This window comes from Garra rufa, chromosome 8 (assembly GCF_049309525.1).
Source record: "Garra rufa chromosome 8, GarRuf1.0, whole genome shotgun sequence".
Lineage (NCBI taxonomy): Eukaryota > Metazoa > Chordata > Actinopteri > Cypriniformes > Cyprinidae > Garra > Garra rufa.
The window spans coordinates 9081165-9100298 of NC_133368.1; the positions used below are offsets into that span (position 1 = coordinate 9081165).

Sequence of the window (19134 nt, forward strand, 5' to 3'; positions counted from 1 at the left end):
CACACACACACATGCATAGCTCAGTTTTCCATCCGCACCGAGTGAAGAATACAGACGCTCACAGAAAATCATTCAATTCTCATCGATTCCCATCCCTACACTCACACACGGCTCCTTTCTACCGCTGTAATTGGCCCTCTGTAACACACCCACCTATTAAAGTAACGTCACATTCTTGCGCACATGCAGACGTGCTCTCGCTTTCATCCGAACCTCATTCTCATTCCAGTGGTATGCAGATACATGTATGTACAGTATGTGCAAATATTCACACGTTCTACGCTGCATGACCTGATTTCATACCCTGTTTGTGCACTACGAGATGTAAGGGTTGTGCAGGGGTTTATGCAAAGAGCACAGTGTTCCTCTCTAATCTGTCCTCTCTGTTCAAGGCTGATTACATCATAAAGCGCATTCAATGCACGGCGCTCGCACAAACACACACGTTATTTATCTACGCCTAAATAGCTCCCAGACGAGAGCGGTAGAGGAGATGTGAAATCCTTCAACAATAATAAATAACATCTAGTCTAATGTGTTTTTCATTAGCGTTCGCCCTCACGGAAAGATGGAACAGTCGTAATTGGCAGCTTTTTTCGTTTATTCCTTTGAATGGCTGATTGTATGTGTTACGGCCCGCGGCGCCGTCTTTCCCCATGTCTTTTCTGTCGGCTGGCGTCAGTCGAAATGTCACATGACGATGGCAGGCTCGTTGCCGGCCGTGCTGACTCAGCGCAGGCTCCTTGGCCTATGACATCATCAATCAGAGCCAGCTTTTTTCGGTTTGTGCCTCGTAAGTACAGTTCGCCCACATGGAGACTGCATGTGCAGGGCTTCACAGAAACGTTTGCAGATTTCCACCCATCTTTTAAAACATTTTACACATCCTTCACCTCTTGCATTTTAGTTTAAGTCAAGGAAGTTTGCTGCCGTAACATGGCCAAAGCAGGCGCAGTAATATCACGCAGCATTTTAGTTGAAGTATGTCGGTTTTTATACTTGCACTATTCATATAGTGTACGCAATGTAAATTTATGCTCAGCTCACATGTGAAACAGCGATGAAGCAGCAACAATAACAACCAACTTGAGATGTTTCATCAATTAATAGTTTTTATGTGACGTCACACTTTTATAAAAACACCCACCTGGAGGGCTGAATGCCATTTTTTTTTTTTTTTTAGCAGATCTACACTTAAAAGACCATATACAATATACAGATGCCCTGAATATAAAGGTGCTAACTTTCACATTATAGGGGACATAAAAAAGAGGCTTGAGGAAAAAGAAAAAAAGAGGAAAGGAGGCTTGGTCAACCAAAATTGCATTAGTCACAGGAAGTGGCGATGGACAGATCATTAATGGCTGGTCTATGATAATATAGTACATTGGGCAGGACATCCAAATGCTCACTTATCATTCATCGACCTCAATTATGGCTTTTCATCTGCAAAAATGTAAGTAGTAGCAACTTTACATGGCAGCTCAATCTAAAGTTAACCTAGAAAAATGTGTGCTATTTATGTGTCTGTGTCGAGTGTGGAAGCTGAAGAGTAGCACGCTTACTTTATGACAGATAGAGGCACCAGTGAGGTCACTTGCTCTTAAAGGAACACTCCACCTTTTTTGGAAATAGGCTCATTCTCCAACTCCCCCCGAGTTAATAAGTTGAGTTTTACCGTTTTGAAATCCATTCAGCCGTTCTCCTGTTCTGGCGATATCACTTTTAGCATAGCTTAGCATAGATCATTGAATCCTATTAGACCAATAGCATCGCGTTAAAAAATGACCAACGAGTTTCGATATTTGTCCTATTTAAAACTTGACTCTTCTGTAGTTATATCGTGTACTAAAACCGGCAGAAATGCAAAGCTGCGATTTTCTAGGCCGATAAGATTAGAAACTACACTCCCATTCCAGTGTAATAGTCATAGCCGAATAGCCGAAGCAGGCGCAGTAATATCACGCAGCACATGTGGAAATGCTAACCTAGCTGGGAACTAATTTCAGGCGCTGCGTGATATTACTGCGCCTGCTTTGGCCATGTTACGGCAGCAAACTTCCTTGACTATTACTCCGGAATGGGAGTGTAGTTTTTAATCTTATCGGCCTAGAAAATCGCAGCTTTACATTTTCCGCCGGTATTAGTACACGATATAAAATGGTAAAACTCAATTTATTAACTTGGGGGGGGGGGGGGGGGGAGTTGGAGAATGAGCATATTTCCAAAAAAAGTGGAGTGTTCCTTTAAAATACTTCATAATTTCACTCAGAATATCAACTAAACGTTGATATAAACGTGCTTTCTGCCGTCTCAGTCTATGTGAACTTGAGTGTGAAACTTCAAAACTCCATGTATACTTGCCTTACAGACATGAAAAATATATAGAGATAGAGAGTTGAATGTCTACTTTTAAATAAGCCAATTCAAAAAAAAAAAAAAAAAATTCTCAGATTATGTAATCCGAGTCAGTGTTGCTTCTTTAACAGAAAACAATGGAAGTGCTAGTTTATCAATAAATTATTAAAACGCTAATGCCCAGATAACACACGTACATCTGCAAGATGTCTATTAAAGATAACTTGATCTGGAAAGCATCTGTCATGTACAAACATCTGACAGACATCTGTAAAATGTCAGTTTTACATACATTCTAAATCATAAACATCTTAAAGACATCTAATAGACAGCGATTTGACATCTGATAGGAAACGTATTGCACAAAAAATACATCTTCCGAATGTAAATGCAGATGTCAAATAGACGTCTCTGAGATGTACGTGTGCTATCAGGGTGTAGTCTCCTTGCTGTTTTTCCCTGACACATTCATAATTATTATATCTGCCAGTGTGCTGTGGCAAGCTTTTTTTGATTAGGCTAGGTAGGCAATTAAAGGCTCATTATTATGATTTATATGGTTTATTGATAAATGTGCGACTAATAGTCGACTAACGCTTAACATTTTTTAGTAAAGGGAAGCCCTACATAACACACACAGTTTCTGCCAATCTCATGATAATCTTGAATACCTATAGAGTAGTATTGCATCCTTCATATCTTCAGAGAGTCTTTAGTTATATCACATTTATAAAAGAAAGATATGGCTTTATGCTGCCTTCTTTCTGAAAACATCCGAGCTCCTGGAGGCGTGTCGTGGGCGGAGCTAAAGAGTCACGAACATGCAAAGCTTTTGCGTAGTGATTGTCTGCAAGCTGTGTCATTGACAAATAAAACAGGAACAAAAACTTTATTAACTTAAATTTTATCTAATTTGTTTATAAAATGTTAGTCACCGAAATGCCGAGAACAAACAAACACGCTTGCACAACTCCGTTGCCACCCCAGAGAAACAAACTCCATCCACTGTTCCCTTAACACTGGGTTCTTTTGGAAGCTTAACAAAGTTATCTTTCCCCTTTACAACCAAAAACACACTTCTTTGGTGACATTGTTGATTTTGTGGTCTAAAAACAAAATGACAAATCCTTCTCGAACACGTCCTGTGCAGAGCTGCTGACGACTTTCAAAACCCGAATGAAGCACATTGATGGGCGTATTCTGGAAAAGTGCCCATAGATGGAATTCTACCCTTTATGGCGTCATATGGGGCCATACTTAAAAACTTTCAGAAACGTATCCACCTTTTTCTTCCCGTAAGTGTGGGCATGGCCATTTGTACATTTCATGGGTCTGGCTTCTGGTCTCATCCGTGTCCAGCTATTTTTAGCTGTACAAACAGCTCATTTTGCTGCTTGAAATCGCAAATTGGTGTGTCTTACCATGCAATCTTAATTATGAACACACTGGTTTGTAGTACAAACAGTTTTACAGTTTACTGCATGTTGTTTTTCTTTTTGTTATTTTCCTATAGTGGCTAATTAACCAGAAGTCTCACCCATAGACTTACTTTCGCATTAAAAAAGTTGGATACGAACCCTGATGTATTTGGCACAGAAATACTCCACCATACACCCAACTCATTTTTTGAAACTTTGGCCATGTTTAGCATGATAATCCAACTCTTTAACGGTGTAAGTCAGTGTAAAAAATGCTTAACATGCAGTATAGCTCACTGCGTTCATATGCTGTGCTCATTTACTTGACTGTATGTTATATTAATAAGGTGTATATTGAATTTGATCTTACTACACACGTTAAGTGTTATTCATGAGTAGTGTTTTAGAATTTCTCACTGTTTTTATTGATTGAAATGCTGCGGCTTGTGCTGTATTGACAGGCCTGTGCTGCAGTTTTATGGGTGTTTTACCTTTCAGGTATTCATGTCAGTAACTTGACTAAAAACTTTTGAATAAACTAATGTTGTCAAATCGAATAATCGTGATTAATTGCATCCAAAAAAAGTTTTCTGACTTTACATGTTTTTATATCCACATATTCAAGAAATTACAGTGGCTGTAGCAATTTTGGAGTAAAGAAATGGCAAAATATTAATGATTAAGTGGAAATTTGAAATAAATGTTGTTTGGTCAATATTAAACAAGGATTAGACTATGAAGTAAAATGTAAAAACAATTGTCAGGCTGTATGCTATATGCTATATACTATATGCATAGTACACACACACACACACACACACACGCACACATATTATACATATTTTATTTTGGATGTGATTAATCGCAATTAATTGATTTGACAGCGCTAGAATAAACGTGTGCATTGATGAGTGCTTGTCATTCAAGACATGCATGCAGCTCAAGTTCAAATTGAGTGCAAAGGCATTTTTACAATAGAAATAGCACAAACGTTGGACAAGGATGAAACGTTCTGTTGATTAATCGTCAGAATAATCACCCTATTTGTTTATTATTATTTCCTCATTGCTATTAGATATGTATTTTAAGTAATTTTAAAGGCTACTGTTGGCTTCAAACTATTTGTATTACCACAGAAAAAAAAGTTATTAGATTACTTGATTAATCGTCAGAATAATCGCCCGATTACTCCATTAAATAATCGTTTGTGACAGCCCTAATAAAAATATACACAGTACACACACACACACACACACACACACACACACACACACATACACACATTATGTGAACACAAACTTTTATTTTGGATGTGATTAATTGCAATTATTCGATTTGACAGCACTAGAACGTCTGTGTGAGTAACACGACTTCTACATGGTGCTTTTTTGTTATTTTAAAGCTTGACAGCTCCAGTCTCCATTCACTTTCATTATATGGAAAAGAGTTGCCTGTACATTTTTCTTCTTTTGTATTCCACTAAAAGGTCATACCAATTTGAATCAACATGAGGGTGTATAAATGATAACAGAATTGTATTTTTAGACTGAGCTATTTCGTTAAATCTATTCTACAGGTTTTCTCCCTGTGCAGATATTGCGCAATAAAAAAAAAAAAAAGGTTCTGTCTGGGCCTTCGTGTAAGTGGTGACAGATGGTGAGAGGAGGATGTACAATGACTCATGTTGCTACAAAAATGGAAGCAAATGGGAGTCACTGAAATAAATCTGAAAGTAACATTATGTAAACAACGGACTTACCTGTCTTTTCCTGCCGCTCTCTCTCGTTCCAGAACTCTCTGTGTGAGATCACCAGTAAGCTGCAAGCATGTACACCTCACTTTGTTCAGTGCGTCAGGCCCAACAACGCTGGAAAGCCCGATGTGTTTGACAGCTTCCACGTGTCCTCACAGCTCCAGTACGTGGGAGTTCTAGAGATGGTCCGCATGATCCGATATGGATACCCGGTCCGCCTGTCTTTTACCAGCTTCCTGAGCAGGTGAGATCCTCAAACTTTCAATTTGGTGCTTCTGTGATTGCAAGGCACTTTCCACATCTAGATAGGGTACAAATAGGTGTCCCATTAGTGTTTCAATGCTAAACTCACTTTTACATGTTGTTTGAACATTAATGTGTGTTGGCAGTTTGTGTACACAACCACCCTACAATGATAAAAATCCACCCAGTGGTATTTTTTTTTAATCTTTAAAAGTAATATCCTCTTTTTAAAATCAGGTCATTCTCAGCTTCTTGTCGGTGTGACGGCACACAGACAGAGGCCACTCCCACGATAGTTGATTGACATGAGCGCCTTACCTTAGACCCGCCCTCACCGAGCTCAAACAGTCCGACTCCGATCGCCATTGTGTCGACTCAGGTGCAGGGGAAGACTAAAATGTCTCTGATTGAGGGGTTCTGTTTTTGGATGTAATAATGAACATAGCAGTAGTCATTTACTCCAGACAATGTTACTTTCGTTTTTGAAAGGAAAGCGCCAATCCCGATCTACATATGCGTCTATATTCGTGCGAATCATTTATGATGTATATGAGTTTTTTATGCGTCTTTGCAAATGGACTTTCTTAATAATGTGCTAGTTAGCAAGTTTCGCAGCTAATGTAAACATTACTGCTTGTCATCCCACGGCAGAGAGGGGCAGGCCGAGCAGAGCTCATTAGCATTTAAAGGCACATGCAACAGAATAGCTCGCTCTAAAAAGGGCTGCTTTTGAAAAAGAGTGTTTTTTACACCACCATTGAGAACTTTTAACCAAAGTATGTTATAGACTTCTCATTAGGACCCTAAAGAATCATGTCAACTTGTGGAAAATGGGCATCTGATGACACTTTTCTTTAAATAAGAACTTAAAGGATTAGTTCACTTCCAGAATAAAAATTTCCTGATCATTTACTCACAACTGTGTCATCCAAGATGTACATGTCTTTCTTTCTTCAGTCTTTCTTCTCCATATAGTGCAGTGGTTCTCAATCCTGGTCCTGGGGGACCCCTGCTCTGCACATTTTGCATGTCTCCCTTATTTAACACACCTGTTGAGATCATCAGCTCATAAGGGGAGAGATACATAAACTGAACTAACGAGCTGATGATTTCATTCAGGTTTGTTAAATATGGGAGACATGCAAAATGTGTAGAGCAGGGGTCCCCCAGGACAAGGATTGAGAACCACTGATATAGTGGACTTCAATGGAGATCAACGGGTTGGAGGTCCAAATTGCAATTTCAATGCAGCTTCAAAGAGCTCTACACGATCCCAGCTGAGGAATTAAGGTCTTCTGATCTAGTGAAATGGTCTGTCATTTTCTAATAAAAATTTTAATTTATATACTTTTTAACCACAAATGCTTGACTTCAGGCATTATGTAGTCATGCACATGTGATGTAGGTGGAAGTACCAAACCAGTGTTTACAAAGTGAACGGGCAAAGAAAGTCAAACTCCCTTTATAAAAAAAAAAAAAGGTAAAACAGCATGTCTGATGATTTTGAAGTTGGAGGAGAAAAGGAGATTGAGTTTTCGCCCTACCCTACCTTTTTGATTCAAAGAACACAGACGAAAAGCTAACCGCTCATGACTTTTCAATGTGATTACGTAGTGTTTGAAGAAACGCATTGCTAAGCTATAGCAAGACGAGCATTTGTGGTTAAAAAGCATATAAATTTGCATTTTTATTAGAAAATTGCCAATCGTTTTGCTAGGTAAGACCCTTATTCCTCGGCTGGGATCGTGTAGAGCCCTTTGAAGCTGCATTGAAACTGCAATTTGGACCTTCAACTCATTGATCCCCATTGAAGTCCACTATTTGAAGAAAAATCCTGGAATGTTTTCCTCAAAAACTGTAATTTCTTTTCAACTGAAGAAAGAAAGATAACATGGGAGTGAGTGAATTATTAGGATTTTTTTATTCTGGAAGTGAACTAATCCTTTAACAGTACTGTTTTTACTTTTAAGACATTTTTATTTAGTGCATTAAAGTGACAGTAAAGATATGAAGAATACTTTATATGCATCAAAGCATCGAGGAAAATATATATTATCACTTTAATAAAATGCATCAAAAACTTAAGCTGAAAACAGAAGTAAGTTTAACAACTAAAATAAAACAAAGCTCTAATAACCTCTCTGTGAACTTTGGACAAAAGTTAAGTTTGAAAGGGATGATAGAGAAGCGAAATGAGAGAAAAAGTGACAAAGATGGAGTGGGAACTTTACGAGCCTTTCCAGCGCTGAAATAAAGTCTGGTTTGTGCAAAGAGCGGGAACAGCCTATTCTATGGGTGTCAGTATGACACGAAGATGATGATGAGGCACTGTGTTCCCGAGGAAGATGAACCCAGAGTCACGCTGAACCCTTGCTTGACAGAAAGAACAGCCTGCTCCTCTTTCATTTTCACTCACGCTTTTATCTTCGACTTTCACATTCTGAAAAGCGCAGGGAAGATTTCTTGAAATTACATCCTGCCCCCTTTTTTTTTCAATTCAATTTCCAATCTTTCTCTTTGATGCTTTATCCCATTTCTCTCTCTTCAAGTCACGTGAAGTTGAGCCGAGATCAGGGTGACCCATTCTGAGAGCACTTCATCCTCTCCAAAACTGCCCCATTATCACCCCATCAGAAAAATGGCCACTCAAAAAACCAGTTCCCACTGAGGCCTGTGACCATTAATCATGGTGTGAAACCAGTGTCACACCCTAGACGTTGCTCTCAGCACACACATTCATGGTATATACTTTCTGCCTAACCTCAGCTGAACTGGAAGTCCATCTCGAGCATATAGTGCAGACAGCTTGTGTCAGGCAGACACATATCAGCGTCTGCAAAAGTGCACTTACAATATATTTCCAACAGGAATGCCGCTTTACCTCATTTGACCTGGCGGCAGAAATGGATTGAAAAAAACTCCTGTGCTGAGCGTATAGAAACATAAATATTTGTCCACAGAAATAGAGTTTAACAGACGGCTTGACCTCAGTTAGTGTCTACGTAATACATATATGGTCCTCTTGGGAAACATACTAGAACTGCTTGATTTAAAAATAGACACTAGGAAAAGTAAAACCTGCTACATTTTCAACACATTACATTTACCCTTCATTTAGTAGGTAAATAAATATTTATTACAAAATATTTATTAAAATGTTTAATTAGTTATTATTAGTAGTAGTCAAATTATACTATACAATATTACATATTGATACAATATAATAATTGTATTATAACATTTTTAGCATCGTTATTTAAGTCCTAAGAGTCACACAACAACAACATTGTACTTTTGAAGTTGTACTGTTATTAATATTCTTATAAATTATGTTTTTTAAATGTTCTCTTATTTTACATTGAAATTATATATATTTTAAGATTGAATAATAATAATATTAATAACAATAATAATTATTTTATTATTTAATCACAAAAAAAGACATTTAACAAGTAAAAAACTTGGTCTGTGAATTTAATATTCTTATAAAAAATTTTTCTTAAATAGTCTTTCTTATTTTAAATTGAAATTACAATATATTTTTTCAGATTTAATAATAATAATAATTATTATTATTATATAATTACTTTAAAAAGCTTGATTTATTAATCTTATAAATTGTATATGTTTTCTTAAATATTCTTTCTTGTTTTACATTGAAATGATAAATTACTTTTTGTTTTCAGATTTAATAATAATAATTATTATTAATATTTTATTATTATTTAATCACAAAGTTAAACTTGAAGTTGAACTTAGGCTCAGGTTAAAAACTTGATCTGTGCATTTAATATTCTTATAAATTATATATTTTTCTTAAATATTCTTTCTTATTTTACATTGAAATCACAATATAATATTTTTTCAGATTTAATAATAATAATATTTTTTTATTATTATTTAATCAAAATTTAACTTAAACGTAAGCTTGAGTTAAAAAAACTTGATCTGTGCATTAAGTATTCTTATAAATTATATTTTCCTTATTTTGCATTGAAATTACAATATTTTTTTTCAAATGTAGTAATAATAATAATAATAATTATAATAATTATTATTATTATTTTATTATTATTATTTTTATTTAATTACAAAATTAAACAAAGTTGAACTTCAACTCAAGTTAAAAAACGATCTGTGCATTTAATATTTAGATTTAATTATAATAATTTATTATTATTATTATTATTATTATTATTATTATTTTATTATTATTTAATCACAAAATTAAACTTGAAGTTGAACTTAAGCTCAGGTTAAAAACTTGATCTGTGCATTTAATATTCTTAGAAATTATATATTTTTCTTAAATATTCTTTCTTATTTTACATTGAAATCACAATATAATATTTTTTCAGATTTAATAATAATATTTTTTTTCTTTTTATTATTATTTAATCACAAAATTTAACTTGAAGTTGAACTTAAGCTCAAGTTAAAAGCTTGTTCTGTGTTTAATATTCTTATAAATTATAAACTTTCCTAAATATTCTTTCTTATTTTACATTGAAATTAAAATATAATCTATATATTTTTTAATTTAATAACAATATTAATAATATTTATCATTAATAGTACTATTTGATTATTATTTAATCACAAACTTAAACTTGAATATATGATCATAAATTAGATATTTTTCTTAAATATTATTTCTTATTTTACAATAAAATTACAATATAATATTTTTCAGATTTAATATTATTATTATTATTATTATTATTATTATTAGATTACAAAATGAGCTTCAATTTAAGCTCAAGTTAAACTTGATCTGTGCATTTAGTATTTTTAGAATTATACATTGTACATTATTCTACATTGAAATTACAATATATATATTTTTTTTTTTATTTGTATTACTATTTTAACACAAAATTTAACTTGAGGTTGAACTTAAGCTCAAGTTAAAAAGCTTGATCTGTGCATTTAATATTTTTATAAATTATATATTTTTCTAAAGATTTTTTCTTGTTTTACATTGAAATTACAATATGATATGATATGATTTTTTTCTTCAGATTTAACAATAATAAAATAATTATTATTATTACTATTATTACTATTATTATTACTAATCTGAAAAATACAATCATATTGTCATTTCAGTGTAAAACAAGCAAAAATATTTAGGAAAAATATATAATTTATAAGAATTTATTACGAAGTTGAACTTCAGCTCAAGTAAAAAAAAAACTTGATCTGTGCATTTAGTATTTATATAATTATATATTTGTCTTAAATATTATTCCTTATTCTACATTGAAATTACAATATAATATTTATTCAGATTTATTTTTATTATTATTTAAACACAAAATTGTAAGTTAAAAAATGATCTGTGCATTTATATAACATTGATGTAAAGATGTGAGCTCAAATTTAAACGTAACCGTTTGGTTTACATAAAAAAAAAACTATATAAAAGTAGTTCAGTGGAATGGAAAAATGCTTTGTGTGTGAACCGGTCCCTTGAGCTTTTCCTCATTTTTCCTGAGTGTCTTTTTTACCGTTTTATCATTTTACATGTACTTTAGTGTCTAATTTTCCAATCTCCTTCCCCGCTGTTTTCCTGAGCAGCGTAATTCAGCGTGCTTTCATTAGATCACACGCTGCTCTTTCTCTCTCGCTCTGTAAAGGATAAAAGGATTACGGTAACATTCCAGTGTGATAATGAATCGGGACGCTGCTGGTCACATGACACTGTAAGTTTCCACTACCCGCCTGTAAACATCATGAATCTTTCAGAAAGAGAGAGAGAGAAGCACCATGGACACTTTATCCTCACAGAACATTTTAGCTCCTAGACAGCAGCTCCTGTTGACTCTGGATTAAATGACCCAGACATTTGTGACATTTGTGTTTAGACTGGGGATAAAGTAGCTCAGATTCTCCCATGATAGTAAATACTGTTTTGACTGCATGACATGAAGCAGATAGTCTTCTGATAGGGCAGGTTCCCCTTTTTAGACATTGTGCCAATATCTTCTTTATTATTGGTGATCGCACCTGCTCATTTGGAGAAAATGCTCTCTGAGATGTATGCTTTTCCATTATTTCAGTCGGTCTGTGACGTCCGTTCTCACATTCCCATGATGCGCTGTTTTTCTGTGAGGGCATGGCTGACGTGGGGCCATGTGCGTGGTTTGTTTTTGTTTGAGTGTGTACGTGTGTGTGTGTGTGTGTGTGTGTGTTAGCATCACAATAATGCTACAACGGGCCAGACGGGGTTAGACGCTGCCAATGGGATGCAGGCAGACGAAGGCCAGATGATTGTGATGGAAATTGTAGGATTTTCGAGCAGGAGGTTGAATGATACTGAGGTCAATTTTCATGGCCTTTGAGGGGGACGCTCTGTCAGCATTGTGTGTGTTTGCTTTATGACATTCAAGCTGTTGGTATATGTCCCTGTGTGTGTGGCAAGAGCTGTGGGTAGGGCTGGGTGATATGGCCTAAAAATAAAATCCCTGGTTTTTTCACAAAAAATCCGATTTACGATTTAAATCGATTTTTCCCCCCTACTACTTTTAGCATGTAAAGAAACCCCGGCTTTTCCACAATATATATATGGGTACAATATATTTTGCAATATACATTGCAACTGCATCAGTGATCGCTTTCCACCAGGCCCCATTCTTATCATACCAGACACAGTAAACGTTTGTAAGACAGACAAATCTGAGATGGGAGGAAAATATATATTTCCATGCTTTTCTCATGCATAGGGTTGGGTATCGTTTGAATTTTATCGATTCTGTTTCCGGTTCCGATTCTGCTTATCGATTCCGATTTTTATCGATTCCTAATTCCGATTCCAATATGATAAAAAAAAAAAATCCATTAAAAAGTTTTTAGTCAAACATATTTATTCTGTCTTTTGCCTATGGTTTTACCAAAAAATACCACAGAAAACAAACAACTAGTCTAATATAAATTTCAAACATTAAATTGTTAAAGACAAGTAATAAAATAGGAGCAAATCAGTTAGCAATAGCATAAATAAATAAAACTGAACAAATGTCAGGTACAGAAATTGAAATCAAAAGTTTAAAAACACTGCATAGTTTGCTTTTCATAAATAAAATATTGATTAGTCCTCATTAAATTTATAAAAGATATTCAGTCAGTTAATGATTTTCTTTTGTTCTTTGATTAACATTTATGACAGGCGGCACGTTTATTAGACGGCTGTCTCTTTAACACCGAACACAGACCTAAGAATACTGTTACACATGCGTTTTCTTTCTTATCTGTTTACGTTCACTCAAGACAAAAAAAAAACAAACGCTGTGTTTATGAGGATATGCTGACGTATTTTGTTCATACAGGTCAATAAATGTGAAAGAGAAGTCAGTTCCGGGCCGGAACAACCTTTTCTGCAGTGGAAATGCACGGAACTGTTTCGAGAACGGACACAGGTCGGGAGCCCGCATCAGGACCGCTGTTCTCCGTGCTCGCGTTTCAGATCATAGATATATATACGTAGATGCCTCATTAGCGACTGTTTCTATGGGCCGTTATACGTAAGCCATCTGCCATTTCACTGCGGTCTACTTGACGTCATTCACCTATAGATCTCATAGTAATCACTGAATATTCGAAATGTCACAGTCCTGCACAGCCGTTGGTCTTCGAACCTACAGTATGGTGAATGACGTCAAGTGGACCGTTCCAATATGGCGGACGCATCTACGTGCTTGCAGCGGTCCAATGCGGTATCTATGTATATATATCTATGTTTCAGATGTGTGCGCTGCACGCATACAATGCGGAAGTTCTTTTCTTTCCTCCACTTAAATCGTTTGAAAATCACATTAAAATGCGAACGCGGGAATCGTTAAGCGGAATCGAAATGCGCGTGTCTTATTGAATACCCGGTTAATGGAAATTTGGAACCGGTTCTAAAATGGAACCGGTTTTCGATACACAACCCTACTCATGCACTTACAACGTATACAAAAATATACAATTTTGAACACCGAAATATTAAATGATTTAAAAAACTGAAACGATCTGCCAGCAGGTGGTGGTAAGACACTGATTTAATTACTGAATCATATTCATTTGATTCGTTCGAACGGATGGTTCATTCAAGAATAAAGCAAGTGACTCTCTATGAATGGGGAATTGAATCATTTCACTAGATTCGTTTAAAAACGCACGTTCATACGGTGGCCGAGAGAGGCCAACGCGCTGCAAACAAGAAAACACATGCAAACAGAAAAAACGACAACAAATTAAGAAAACATCTTCATCAGTTTGACAACACAGGCGCTGCAAATCCTCGCAACACAAACACAAATACGGAAAAGCGCTGCAAATTCTCACAACACAACCAAACTCAGAAACGCGCTGCGAACACACGAACGCGCTGCATATAGCACGGTCCACAACGGAAATGTTTCAGGGGGACCTCAAAAAGTGACGAACCCATCTGGGACCTGATTATTTTTTCAGTGGCTGTTGGTCAGAGCAGAGGTGTTATCGGTGAACTATCGCCTTTTAGTGATAGTATAGTATCACTTAAAGGTGATAGTGATATAAATAATCAGGTAATATAGTGATATAAATAATCAGGTCCCAGATGAGTTCGTCACTTTTTGAGGTCCCCCTGAAACATTTCCGTTGTGGACCGTGCTATATGCAGCGCATTTGTTAGTTTGCAGCGCCTTCGTGTGTTCGCAGCGCGTTCCTGAGTTTGGTTGTGTTGTGAGAATTTGCAGCGCGTTTCCGTATTTGTGTTTGCGTTGCGAGGATTTGCAGCGCCTGTGTTGTCAAACTGATGAAGATGTTTTCTTAATTTGTTGTCGTTTTTTTCTGTTTGCATGTGTTTTCTTGTTTGCAGCACGTTGGCCTCTCTCAGCCACCGTACGTTCATTCATAAACGAAACCACGCTGTGTTTGAGTGGAGATGCGCAGCGGCTCAGCTGTGACTTGTTTCAGATTACTTTTGACGACGAAATAGAGCAAAATCAGGCAATAGTGTTATAGTCAGACAATGTAAGTCACTTAATAATAACTTCTTGTTTATTTAACTGTTATAATAAATCAATATCTTGTTTACAGACTCTCTTAAAATGACTAAAAGCTGTCACTCATCTTAGTTCGCAATATCACAAAGCTCTATTATAATAAACGAAGCTACTGCCCATTCAGTCTCTTATTTACACTCTCACTACACTTGAGATGCATTAGTCAACGTGGAAAACACATATATCTTTGAAGCTCCACTCAGCGCAAATACAGATATGCTGGTCGGGTCAGTCGCACATGGTGCTCCTAAATATTTTTTCATAGTCGTATGCAGTAGTTTTTTTTTGCCCTTGAACGGCTCTCGCACCATTGAGAAATTAGGTCGCACTCTAGAGCCCTGATATGCAAATAATTCGCCATTGTCTTCAATCATCTCTCTACTCTGTTTATGTGGTAAGTGAAATTGTATGTACTGTAATGTAACAGGCTAACTTGCTAGCAAGCAGCTAATCATGTCCCCTTAGTGACTCGCGTTATTTTACCAGAACGCGTTGTTTGTTTTCCGTTCTGAATACAGCGGTTAATTAGGCGCGCCATCATGTGGTCGGACAATATTGCCTCTTAATTATTCTGCCATTGGTGCAATTACATTGTATCTAATATTTTTATTTAAAAAATCGCGATACCTCGGTTTAATAAAAAATTAAATCGTCTTAAAACGTAAATTCGAATTAATCGAAAAAATCGAAAGAATCGCCCAGCCCTAGCTGTGGGTGCTTGTTTATTTGTGTTTTTGTGGGTTCTCATTTGCTGTATGAAAATATGTGTAATGCATGTCCTAAAACTGAATCTGGTTGTTTATCTTACGCTCTTACGCTTATTCATGGCCTAGTCACTTTATGTTTTATGGAAAAATGTCAGTGTTGATGATTTGTCTGTTGATTCACTGCCGAAAAAACAAGCCAAATCTGAAGGCATCTGTCTATCAGGTTAACAGGCATTTTAACAGACATTGACGCCGGTAGATTCAAAATCATCTTTTTTTCTGAGTTTTGAATTTTTTTTTTTTGTTAAAACATTTTCTATAAATATCTAAGATTTTTTGAAGAAGGTTGTTTTTGTCAATGTTTGTTCAAGGCAGTGGGATCCAAAATTACACTGGATGATGCAATGGCTTTATGGAAAGGAGAAAAAAAAAACCTCATTGTCCTAATTTTTTGTTTTCCATAGGTTATGTCAGTGACATAATTTTGATTTGTATTTCTTTTTTGCATGTCACACATCTAAAAAAATAGTTTTAATTTTTTTTCTTCAGATTTATTAATAATAATATTAATAATAATTATTATTTTTTTTTCAATTAAGTTTAACTAAGCTAAGTTAAAAAACTTAATCTGTTAATTTAATATTCTTATAAATTATTTTTATTAAATATTCATTCTTATTTTAAATTGAAATTACATTTGTAAATTTGTTTTCAGGTTTAATAACAATAATAATAATTTAGCTTTTTATAATTATTTAATCACCAAATTTAATTTGAAGTTGAACTTAAGCTCGAGTTAATAAACTTGTTCTGTGTTTAATATTCTTATAAATTATATATTTTTCCTAAATATTCTTTCATTTTCTATTGAAATTACAATATAATATACTGTATATATTCAAATGATTGAAAAAATTATAATTATTATTATTATTATTTACTCACAAACTTGAACTTGAAGTTGAACTTAAGCTCAACTTAAAAAAAATCTTGATCTGTGCATTTAATATTCTTATGAATTATATATATTTCTTACATTTTCTTTCATATTTTACATTGAAATTACAATATAATATTTTTTTCAGATTTAATAATAATTATTATTATTATTGTTATTAATATTTTATTATTATTTAATCACAAAATTAAACTTGAAGTTGATTTTAAGCTCAAGTTAAAAAACTTTTGATTTTGTGTTTAATATTCTTATAAATTATTTTTCTTAAATGTTCTTTCTTATTTTACATTGAAATGACAACATATTAACATATAACAATATTTTTTATTCAGATTTACTTTTTACAAAAAACCTCATTGTCCTACATTTTCTTATTTTGTTTTCCACAGGTTTGCAGTGACATAATTTATATATTTTTTTCTTTCTTTTTTTTTTGCATCTAAATAAAAATAGTTGTTATTAGTATTTTATTTGTCAAGAAATGAACTTAAATTATATATTTTTATATTTAATAATAATAATAATAATAATTACAATAATAATTGTTTTTATTATTATTTAATCATAAAAAATCTTTATCTGTGAAATTAATATTCTTATAAATTATTTTATTTAATTACAAAATTGAACTTGAATTTAAGTTGAATTTAAGCACAAGTTGAAAAAACTTGACCTGTGCATTCAATATTTTTTAAACATTATTTCTTATTTTATATCGAAATAGCATAATTATTTTTTTCCATGATTATTTAATCACAAAATTAAACTCGAAGTTGAACTTAAGCTCAACTTAAAAAAAAAATATAAACTTGATCTGTGCATTTAACATTCTTATAAATTATGTATTTTTCTTACATTTTCTTTCTTATTTTACACTGAAATTACATTTTTATTTTAGATTTAATAATAATAATTATTATTGTTGATATTTTATTATTATTTAAGCACAAAATTGAACTTCAGGTTGATTTTAAGCTCAAGTTAAAAAAACTTGATCTGTGTGTTTAATATTCTTACAAATTATTTATTTTTCTTAAATATTCTTTTCAATGTAAAATATATTTTACGTTGAAATTACTTTTTCAGATTTAATAATAATAATAATAACAATAATAATAATGATACTTTTTATTATTATTTAATCGCAAAATTGAACTTGAACTTCAACTCAAGTTAAAAAAAAACCTTGATCTGTACATTTAGCATTTTTATAAATTATATATTTTTCTTAAATATTATTTCAAATTTTACATTTAAATTACAATCTAATCTAAGATTTTTTTGAAGAAAGTTATTTTTGTCCAAGGCAGTGGTATCCAAAATTACACAGGATGATGCAATGGCTATATGGAAAGGAAAAAAACCCCTCATTGTCCTACATTTTTTATTTTGTTTTCCACAGGTTATGTCAGTGACATAATTTATATTTATATATATATATATATATATATATATATATATATATATATATATATATACATTACCGTTCAAAGTTTGGGGTCAGTAATTTTCTTTCTTTCTGTCTTTCTTTCTTTTTAGAAAAGATTGCTATTTTGAGTAATTTAAATTTTGAATTAATTTAAATTGCAATAACATTTCATATTATATATATATTTTTTTTCCTGTATTTTAATCAAATAAATTGAAATTTGATGAGCATAAGAGACTTCTCATTAAACATTAAAAATCGTACTGATCCCAAACCTATGAACAGGCATGTATGTATATATTTTCCTGTTACCTGTTACTTTCAATCAATTCAAAGCATATTTGCTGAATGAAAGTGTTATTTTTTTCTTAATGATGCTATTGTTGTATTGACTGAAAAAAACAAACATAAAATCGTATGTTATTATTCAACATATTTGCCAGCTCTCTCAGGCGTTCACTTGTTTCTGTTTGAAACATTTTTCCTTTTTCTCGCACCGTGTGCCAGTCTTTGTCCGAGTGCACGTGTGTGCTGATTTTCTGTTGACTTGTGGGTAAATAAAGAAGTGAAGCCTTGGATAAATGCGGCTTTGTGTTTGCTTATGATGTGGAGTCATGTGTACCCTCTATCCAGCACTTCTCTTCCAAAGACGCCTTGACTTCCAGAGGCAGAGGCAGAAAAGAGGCTGCGAGTCACAAAGAGCCCATTCACAACCTCCCGCGCCTCCATCAAGCCGTTCATGAGCATGTGTGAGGGTGAAGGGAAAGTTATTATATTTTTCAATGGGTGTTGGTTTTTATACACGTGTGACGTGCGTTTGAGAAGTTCTAGGACGATTTGATTCTTTCTCTTCTCTGTCATGCTAGCCTTTTGGTGTTTATGAATGAAGTGTGGTGTGTAGCCTGAGGTGTGTGGTAGTCTCTGGCCCAGCACTAATGAATATGACAGGCTTATTTATCACGGTTTATCTCAAGCCTCAGGATAAAGTACTCATCCCCCTTTAAACGCAATGCAGCATCCTCACTGTATCACTCACAGACTCAGAAACGAATGCATGGATCTGTTGCAGGGAGGCAGTGAAAAACTCAAGTATTCATTATCATGTTCTTAAAGAGATGGTTTAGTCTAAAATAAGCATCCTGTCATCTGTTATTCATCCTCGTGTCCTTGCTTTTCTATTCATACCTGTATGATTTCTTTATTTTTAGGAACACAAAAGAATTTGTGAAGAAGGTT

General features: G+C 33.9%; 1 protein-coding gene across 1 annotated transcript in view; it reads left to right on the top strand.

Moving 5' to 3' along the window:
• The window catches only part of myo16 (myosin XVI), a 341691-nt gene that overhangs the window by 264394 nt on the left and 58163 nt on the right, over nucleotides 1–19134 (top strand). The window contains exon 27 of the mRNA XM_073846062.1: nucleotides 5568–5773. Within this exon, the coding sequence (XP_073702163.1) occupies nucleotides 5568–5773 (206 nt within the window). The remainder of the gene's footprint in view (nucleotides 1–5567; nucleotides 5774–19134) is intronic.